This window comes from Hemibagrus wyckioides, linkage group LG17 (genome assembly GCF_019097595.1).
Source record: "Hemibagrus wyckioides isolate EC202008001 linkage group LG17, SWU_Hwy_1.0, whole genome shotgun sequence".
NCBI lineage: Eukaryota > Metazoa > Chordata > Actinopteri > Siluriformes > Bagridae > Hemibagrus > Hemibagrus wyckioides.
In genome coordinates this window covers 17,280,705-17,290,507 of record NC_080726.1, presented here as the reverse complement: position 1 = coordinate 17,290,507, position 9,803 = coordinate 17,280,705, and the positions used below count along the sequence as shown (strand labels likewise).

Here is a 9,803-nt window from a genome sequence, read left to right as displayed (position 1 = left end):
CTCTCTCTCTCTCTCTCTCTCTCTCTCTCTCTCTCTCATTCTCTCTCACTCTCTTTCACTGTCTGTCATTCACTCTCTTACCTCTGTCTCATTCTCTCTCACACTCTCTCTCTCTATCTCTTTCTCATTCTGTCTCTCCATCTCTCTCTCAATTTCTCTCCCATTATCTCTCACTTTCTCTCTCACTCTCTCATTCTCTGTCCATCTTACTCTCACCCTCTCTCATTCTCTCTCATTTCCTGTCCATCTCTCTCTCTCACTCACTCTCTCTCTCTCTCTCTCTCTCATTCTCTCTCTTCATCTCTCTCTCACTCACTCTCTCCTTCACTCTCCGTATTTCTCTCCGTCTCTCCCCTTCTCCCTTGTCTGTTTTGTCTGACGTTATCGAGTGTAGATGGGGGATTTCCACCACATTAACACACCCGAATTCCTCATGGGTCCCGGAGATTATACTCCACACAAAAGTAGTACAAGAATAAAAGACAAGCAAACACACTGATGTCTCTTAACTCGCTCCCCAGTGTGAGAGAATTAGAAGATACGCATCAGCCCAGCGCAGCTTGACCACTTTGTGGGTTTGTTTTTTCTAGTCAGAGCGCTCGGCCTTTTCTCACTGACAGTTTATCTCCTTTGCCCTTTTTTTTTAACATTATCACCGCTGGTATCTGTGCCAGAGGCAGTTCTAAGGTCTTCAGGGATCGAGTGAACACACGGGGGATACAGTTACTCTAATCCTCCGTCACATAATAACGACATGATGAGATAGAGACGCTCCGCTAACACTCCATGCAGTGTGAAAGGCGGAGCAGATCACTTCACGCATGATGTGTATTAGCTACGTTTATCTGTGAGATATATATATAGCACAGATTTTCCCTGTGAAATCGCCCGGGATTTGTGTCGTATTTCTGTTACTACATGCTTGTCAAGCTCAGATCCTTATTTAGCATTAACACAGAACTCTTATCATGACTAAAGCTGCACTGACAGTGAATACTGATCGTTTTATTTATCAGTCTATAATTAGAGGAGCATAGAGACATACACATTACCTCATACACTTAAACACTACTGCTATTCTACTGTCTTAAATACCTTAGCTTAGCTAACAGAAGCTAGGAAAATGATTTTTTTTAGCATGTTGCTAGCATGTTTCTATGTCTTTCACTGCAATATGGAACCAGTAAAATTCCACTGCCTGTGTGAGAACATTGCACATCAAATGAGAAATATCGAAGAAGAGCAGGTTTTGTGCTGGTTATAGAGCTGTATCCGATTAAAAGTTTATATTGGTGTTCCAATTTTATTATTTATAATATTACATCTACACACAGTCTGTGTTTGTGATAAAATCCAGAAATGTCCCGTGATTCTATAGTGTAAAACATGGAGCTAAATGAAAGTCTGGTCTGGTCCGCAGCCGGACACCCAAACGAGACGACTTTATTTTAAAGCGGCACACGGATCTAAAACAGCAGCAGGACGAAGTTAACAGTTAAATATACAGTTTATGGTTGTCGGTGGTTGCTGACCGGCAGCACGTGGTCAGGACAGTAAAAAGAAATCCATCATGGAAGCAGTTTGGTGTTGGAGTGTGCTCGGGGTGAGGAATGCTGCAGGGGAAGATTTCATGGCTTTGAATACGTTTACGAGAGACGGAATTAGCTATTTATTTCTGGGACACAGTTTGACGGACACTTGCGCCAAGGGAGTGTGTGTGTCTGTGTGTGTGTGTGTCATGTTGGGCAGATTAAAGTCACGGTGTGTAGCACTGTGGCCACCCAGTGTTTTCTGGATGGATGGCCCTTGGAGGCCTCTGTGACTGGTGTCAGGTGTGTGTGTGGATGGTCTCGAGGCCCCTTCTCATCTAGAAACAGGTGTGTGTCGTCCCTGGCTGAAGGCTTTAGCACGATAAACATTATTGGAGAACATCTGTCGTCTGTCACAACGCGGGGCCAGTCGGAGAAGCCCCCCATCCATCAGTCTGGGTCCGCTGCACAATGCTTCAGGGACGGGTCTAGGATCCTAGCATGCACTCACACACACACACACACACACACACACAAAGAGGCTGTTCCACTGAGGTGAGGCAGAGGATGACAGGTATAGGCAGGTGACCTCCTCTGCTTCATCCCACTCTCTGGGCTTAGCATTGCCCTATATAGCAATCTCACACACACACACACACACACACACACACACCTACAACAGCACTTAAGTTCAAAAGAAATGGGACAATTCAACTATTTAACTATTAGTTTCATTACTTACATAAATGTGTACAATAATATTCTTGGAGTTAATATTAACCAGTTAACTAGTCTTTGAGTGGTAGGGATTTGGACTAAACCTGTTTAATTCGAGTGACCAGTCAAAGAAATGAATGACTGTAAAAACGAAAACAGTGAAACTGACAAATGTCTGTTATGATTGGTTCAGATGATCAACAATGGGCCAGTGGACCATTTCACTGGAGTCTTCAGTGAAATGGTGATGGTTTAACACGAGCAAAAGGTGGCATTTTGAGGGTGTTGGCTCAGTGGGATGGCTGAGATGGACAAACAAAATTAACAAACCATGGATCTCCAAACCCTACCATGAGAATCACAGAGAGAAAGCAGTTAATTCAGCCTAGCAGTAAACAACCTAGTAAACAACCTACCTGTTTACATCAAACCAGCATCATTTCATCAGGAAATGTGTGACAGATGTAAATACCATCAAATTGTCTTTATTTGTCACATATACATTACTGCACAGTGAAAATATTTCTTCACATATCCCATCCTTGGGGGCTGGAGTCAGAGCGCAGGGTCAGCCATGATACAGCGCCCCTGGAGCAGGGGGGGTTGGGGGCCTTGCTCAAGGGCCCAACGGTTGCAGCCTGTCGGTGCCAGGGCTTGAACCCTGATCTTCCAGTCAACAACCCAGAGCACAAATTTACACTTGAACATTCATCACATTAACATGGTAATAAATCTTTCATTTCAGAATCTCCTGATCATCAGAACCACCAAAACGCCCCCAAGTCTGATTACTCAGACACTGCACTGTATATCAATATCTGTTAGACAAGGAGAGTTAATAAGAATAAATGAGCTGAAGAACACACACACGCCGTCTTCCACAGAGAGCAAAAACAGATTTAATTCAAAACTCATAACAATTCTTCATTATAGCACCATTTCCTTCACTGAGAGGTTTGATCATCCAGACAGTATTTGCAGTGAGATAAATAAAAGTAAACACAAGTATTACAGGAGACAAAGTACGTCTGTCTTTCACATCTCATTCTTTACACGCTCTTGTTGAAAGTAGGGTACGAGGACGGGACATTTGTAGGCTTACGGATTAGAGCTGTTTGGCGTGTAAGCGTCGGTGGATCACTGAACTCCGGAGGCTCCGTTTACAGCAATCAGGCCGAAGCGGACAGCTCGCTTTTAACAATTTACACAACGTCACTCAGACAACGTGCCGAGTAACTGGATATCGGTCGCGCTTGTCACCGGAATCACATCACAGGAAATATATAAAGAGCCTGAAAGCTGTTCAGTGCTGCGCGACGGGACGAGGCCACCATCATGAGTTTGAACAAAAATACACATTTCTGATATGATACACAACGCTGCTGAGTTATCTACACACACACTTTCTAGAATAAAAGACTTTTTTTTTTGCAGTACATGATCCACACACAAGCGAGTCACTTGTTTATCACTTCCTTTGCTGTATGGACTAGCCAATGTGCGTTATTTCTGGGAAATTGTCAAATGTTCCTACTTAATACAGAATCGTTAGTAATTTATGATAGTGGTTATATGTGGTATATGTGATGCCGGAGTTTGCTGGGGTATATAAGATTCATCACTGTGTCTCTTGTGCCTTCAGACTGTAGAGTGGAACAGAAACAGCGGTGTTCTTTACACAGGTACACACACCTCAGGGAACTGCACAGTGCAGCACCTTTTTTGTAGCAGTGGCAGTGTTTTACTGTAAATTGCATTTGTGGGTTACTTTAGAGGAATGTTTTGCGTTATATTGTGTTTGCATGTAGTGAAATGAAAGGCCGTGGTTGCGTTTGTGTGGCTTGTAAAATGTAAAATTGCATGGATCTTGTGGCTTTATGGGCTGTTGCACGTTTTGATTACTATGGTTTAAAACAATAGGCTCCCTCAGGATTTATGCACATACACACACACGCACGCACACACACACACACACATAACACATACATCATGCACATATAAAATGCACATACATTATTTTCCTGGTCTTAGAACTTGGTGCATGGCGAAATCACTCAGTTTCAAATTCATACACACGACTGATGAGCTGACTGGTTACAGAGTCATAAACCACACAACACACACACACATACACACACACACACACACATTCATACATACAGAAAAGTCTAAAGTGGCAGAAAGGCATTAAGTGTGTGTGTGTAAAGTTTTAAAATAATTTGTTATACATAAATAGCTCTGTGTGTGTGTGTGTGTGTGTGTGCATGTGTGTGTTTCCAGTTGTAGAACAGCAGTGTTACAGGCCTCTCCGTCTCTTGGGTGGGAGAGACACAGCCAATTCTGAGAGAAAGAAAGACAGAGAGAGAGAGAGAGAGAGAGAGAGAGAGAGAGAGAGAATACTTTTATTAAAATCTGTCATTAGATATAAACATTATGTTCATGTTAGTGACAAATGAAGTGAGAAACTGAGACTTAAAGGAAAGGACATTTACTGTACTCAGGGATTAAAGAAATGAAAGAAATATTCCAGTATTATTTGATCAGGATTTGCTGTGAATGCCCTAAAAATTCGAGACATGACAATTCCTGCAAAATGTAAGATATCAACCTGAAACCCATAACAGACATCTAAGGGCAGTAGATTGTGTGGTCAGTAACTGATTATTTGAAACATATCTATGTTGTAAAACAATTCCAAAAACATACTTTCAGAACCGACACATCTAAACTCTAGTTACAGACATTTGCCCCTGGAACCTTCATGCCAAGTTCCTGGTTCCTTAACTGTTTCTCTCACCTTAGGACTGAGTGAGAAGCAGCCATCACAGTCTCTCCACTGGCATGGGAAGTGTTAACAATCTAAAACCTAGACAAGATACTCAGTGATGCCCAGATGCCCACAGCTCAGACTTCCTGGAGTGACCTCAGATAGTACCTCTGATGATGATGAGATGCTCCTCAGAGTGGACCAGAATGTGGCTCAGAGACTTGCACCAACTCTCACACACATTTACCCTCAGCCTGTGAGGAAGGCATCCACGGTGACTATCTGACATGGCACATGCTTTCAAACCCCATACCTTCAGCAAGTTAGGGCTTGTCGCCCTGGATCTGTGATGAGAATCCATCTCTGACTGTGGAATCTGATTATTACAGGCTGATAACCGACTTCCTTAGTTCCAAAAGAAATATTTTTGCACATAGCGACCTGCTTCAATCTGATTAGTAAACATGCTCCTGTCTGCTCCGAGGTGGAGCACATGGAAGCTAGTCATCCGAGTACAGCAGAGGCATCAGAGATGACAGGATTGTGTCCTGCTTGTGTCACTTAAACACCCGTGCTGCCAGAGAGATACTGAAGAAATGGACGTTGGAATGTCTGCACTTGGAAGGTAAACCTCAAGAAATGGAGAAAATCTGCTGGATTGGACCATGAAAACATTGTGGATCCACTGACTAACATCTAATAATAGGAGAGCTTTTTTTCAAACCAGTTCCTCCCAACACCAATGTTCTAAACCATCAAAAGTGAACAAACTTCTTGGAAACTTGGCGATTCTGAAATTGACAAGGTCATGAGCTCCAAAGTGGGTGTGAGTGGATTTCATGGAACTCTTTAGTAGTGGAAATGAGGGCTTCTTTGGCTACAAGCCAAAAGACTGACCATGCCACATATGGAAGGTTTCTTGGGGTTAATAAACACATGTCCAGCAGCGCAGACTCCGCCAATTACACTTGCCACTATGCACAACACAGACTGGCAGACAACCCCACTGCATCCTGGCCTAGGTATCTCACTGCCAGGAGAACACTTTCCATCACTTTTATCACTGATGGGTCAATAGCTGCAGATGCAAGCAGGACAATGGTAAATGAATTACCTGTTTATGCCATATGCGAGATGATGTCATAAGGCCTTACCAGGGCAGTATACATCTGAACATATTGCTTTGTCTGGTGAACCAACAGGTTCAAGTGTCCAGGAACGCAGGAAGCCTGCTGATTAGATAAAGTAAATGCCATGCAGCCCAATCACATGACAGCAAGCAGCTAACACTGTCTATGCAGTCCTCACAATAAAAAGCAAGAGAAATCTCCACATCCACACGTCCACATCCACCATCATGTTGAGGGTCTGTGTGGAAACGAGCTGGACTGAGCCGGAGCACCAAGAGAGGCTCAGGGGAAGCGACGGAAACCCGACTCCGGATACTGTATGCCTGTTAACAGACTCCAGCTAACTACACAAGCTCAGTGGTGGAGAGCATGGTGAAGGAGAACCAGTCATGTCCATATTCACAGTGCCGGAGGTCACAGATGGAGCGCATCGAAAGGTGTTCACAGTTAGCATGCTAGCTGAGAGTGAAGTGCCACAGAGAACAACGGAACCATTGGTAACTAACTTCCAGACCATGCAGGAGGGAAAGATAACAAGGCTAGCAAGAAGCCCGAGAGCTCCAACTGTCTCCAGAAAGAACAAATAAACTCAGTGCAGCTTGATGAGATGTAAGATGACGGTAGCTGATAGGAGCTCTGACCACAGGCACACAGATAGCTCTATTACCATCAAATACCACATCATGGGGTCATTTTGTAAAGGTCTTAGCATGCAGGAGAAGGTGATATAGCAGATTCTCACCACCCCAGGGGTTAGGATGAATAAACACAAAGCGTATGGCTTATGGATAGTACACATGGAGATAAAACCAAATTCACCAGATCTCCAGCCGTTATACTCAAACTCTCAGGACTTTTCATGGTAAAGGTGTTCAAAATCTTTTCCATCACACACACACACACACACACACACACACACTACTACACAGTAATGGTAAATATACCTGTGGTTGAAAATTGAACAGGGTATTTGCTTTATTCGATGGTAGGACAAAGCACCTTTTACATTAGAGAGAGCGGGAAAGAAGTGAAGAAAGAAAAAGCAAAAAAATGCCAGAGAGACGGAGGAAAGACAAGAAAGTAGCAGCATAGGGAAGGCATGTGACCTTAAAAATGAGAAGCAAATGTGGAAGGTTTCATGGGGACTATGGGGTGTGTAAGGTTGGGGGCATGCACACACACACACACACACACACACACACTGAACCCTGCTGTGTTGCACTTAACATAACTGTCAGAGAAGACTGACCAAAATGGAGAAAGACAGAACAGCCTCAACATCTTAGTGGCCTACACACACACACACACACACACACACATTCTTGGAGCCGTTTCAGCTTTCTGCAGTGAATGATGGACAGTAATATAGAACGTTAGAAATATTCGCTGGTGGATGGAAAGATGTGTGGAATCACGTCTCTACGTCTCCCAGTCCCTGATATCACAATAAACAAGGTAATTATACACCTTTACGAAAATATTACAAGTTTTACTTCAGTACTTTCAGTCTGTCCAACACTGAGCTGCTTCACTCCTGCTTACAGTACGCTTTCTGTCTTTAATAAACGTCACACTGAAACTTATTTTTATTGGCTTTAGAGAAATGAGCTTCGATTAATAGGAAATATATATATATATATATATATATATATATATATATATATATATATATATATATATATATATATATATATATATATATATATGGACATGTTGTGACTCGTTATCCATTTGCCAAATGATATTATTTTATATATTTTCCACACACACACACACATACACACACACCTGTCTCACTACCTTAATAAGGCTCGTCCCCTGACATCAATATTAATGCAGCTAATTAATGCTACAGCACACCTCAATCAAGCCCTTAGAAAATCAAACTTGGTTCTTTTAATAAAAAATGAAATCTTGTTTACACACACACACACAAACTACTCTTACCATCCTTACAAGTTGGTCCCAGCCAGGGAAATGAACACACACAGTGTCCGTTGCGCTGGTCACACTGTCCTCCATGAGCACATTGACACTGAAAAGAACACTGAGGACCAAACGACCCACTCACACACTCTGAGAGAGAGAGAGAGAGAGAGGGGTGCATTCATAATGCATCATACACATTGTTATAATTCATAAGTTCTCTTAAGTTCACTAATATACACAGATCTTGCAAAATACTTTATAATTTGGTAATGTATCTTGTACTAAGTGTGTGTGTGTGTGTCTTTGTACCTTTCTCACAGAACTCCCCTGTCCTTCCAGGGGGACAAAGGCATCGGCCTGTGACCGGATCACAAGGGACACCATCTACACACTTACATTGGTGTACACACCCCACACCATAACTGTCTGCAGCACAACCTGAACACACACACACACACACACAAACACCACACACACATACACACTCTGACATTTATTAATTGTATAAACGCGTTCTTTCAGAGTCAGCTTTACGCGGTCGACGGTACAGAGAGTAGCGATAGAAATTTACAAAAAAAATACAATACAAAATGATTTTCAATTAAGGTTAATCAATTAATTAATTAATTAATTAATTAATTATGACTTATTCATAAATATTTTAAATATTAATTTAAATATTAATAAGGTTATAGGGGAACCGTCTCACTGTTATTAATTTATAAAATGGAATATTGTCAGGATAATTAATAAGAACTCATCACTAATAACCCATATAACACCAGTCACCTACGTGTCTCACAGCACTCGCCCGTGAAGCCTGGAGGACACACACACTCTCCTGTCACGTGATCGCACGTTTGAGCGTGAGTGCAGTTGCACTGATGTGAGCACAGCTCACCGAAAAATCCAGCAGGGCATTCTGGGTAAAAAAAGAAAAGAAAAGGGGAAGAATAGAAGATATTGTCCTTTTATTTGTTTTTGCTCAGTTTAAACAGACAGAGGACTATCTTGAAACACACACACACACACTCACGGTGTTGGCAGGCGGGGCCGTAGTGTCCATGTGCACAGGAGCAGGAGCCTGTAATGCGGTCGCATGACCCATTATTCTGACACACACATTCCTGTTCGCAGTTAGCTCCATACCAGCCTGGGGAACACTCTACACACACACACACACACACACACTGTATTAAGGCACTGTTTAGTTAATTACACCAGGAGAAAAGTAAAACACTTAGTTAAAAGCATCTGCCTTCAGGAGCTGGTTTACTTTGTGGTCTGCTGCTTGGTTACTCTGTGTTTGTTTACCTTCCTCACAGCGCACTCCGGTGCTGCCCAGTCCACATCTGCAGGTTCCGTCAACCGGGTGACACACACCTTCGTTTACACACGTGCACACACCACGACACTGAGCTCCATAGCGACCCCTGGGACACACTGCAGGAAGGAATAAAAGACACAACTCGTGATTGGTCAGAAGGTTAATTTTCTACAACGAGCAGCTCGGAAAATGGTTCACGTGATGATGAAGGAGATGTTTGTTTAACAAAGCTGGAAGGAGTCTCCAGTGTCAGGGACCTGGAACCATCAGCTGTGGTTCTTTAATTTGCCACTGGGACAGTTCCCTGCCAGACCACCAGAGGGGGTGTTGGCAGGTGGTGCATCATAACCTGCATTTCTGTTTGTGTATTCCCCACGTGTTTTGTGCCACACCCCTCCTATTGT

At 42.8% G+C, this 9,803-nt stretch overlaps 1 protein-coding gene across 2 annotated transcripts in view; it reads right to left on the bottom strand.

The window, feature by feature from the left end:
- Window positions 1–2,772: 2,772 nt before the first annotated feature.
- The window catches only part of megf6 (multiple EGF like domains 6), a 57,162-nt gene continuing 50,131 nt past the window's right edge, over window positions 2,773–9,803 (bottom strand). The window contains exons 24-29 of one of the 2 annotated variants that reach the window (XM_058413006.1): window positions 9,387–9,515; window positions 9,109–9,237; window positions 8,866–8,994; window positions 8,382–8,510; window positions 8,091–8,219; window positions 2,773–4,586 (exon numbers count right to left, since the gene is read on the bottom strand). In XM_058413006.1, coding sequence (XP_058268989.1) covers window positions 4,543–4,586; window positions 8,091–8,219; window positions 8,382–8,510; window positions 8,866–8,994; window positions 9,109–9,237; window positions 9,387–9,515 — 689 coding nt within the window. In that variant the 3' untranslated portion in view covers window positions 2,773–4,542. The remainder of the gene's footprint in view (window positions 4,587–8,090; window positions 8,220–8,381; window positions 8,511–8,865; window positions 8,995–9,108; window positions 9,238–9,386; window positions 9,516–9,803) is intronic. The other variant, XM_058413005.1, reaches the window with a different exon arrangement.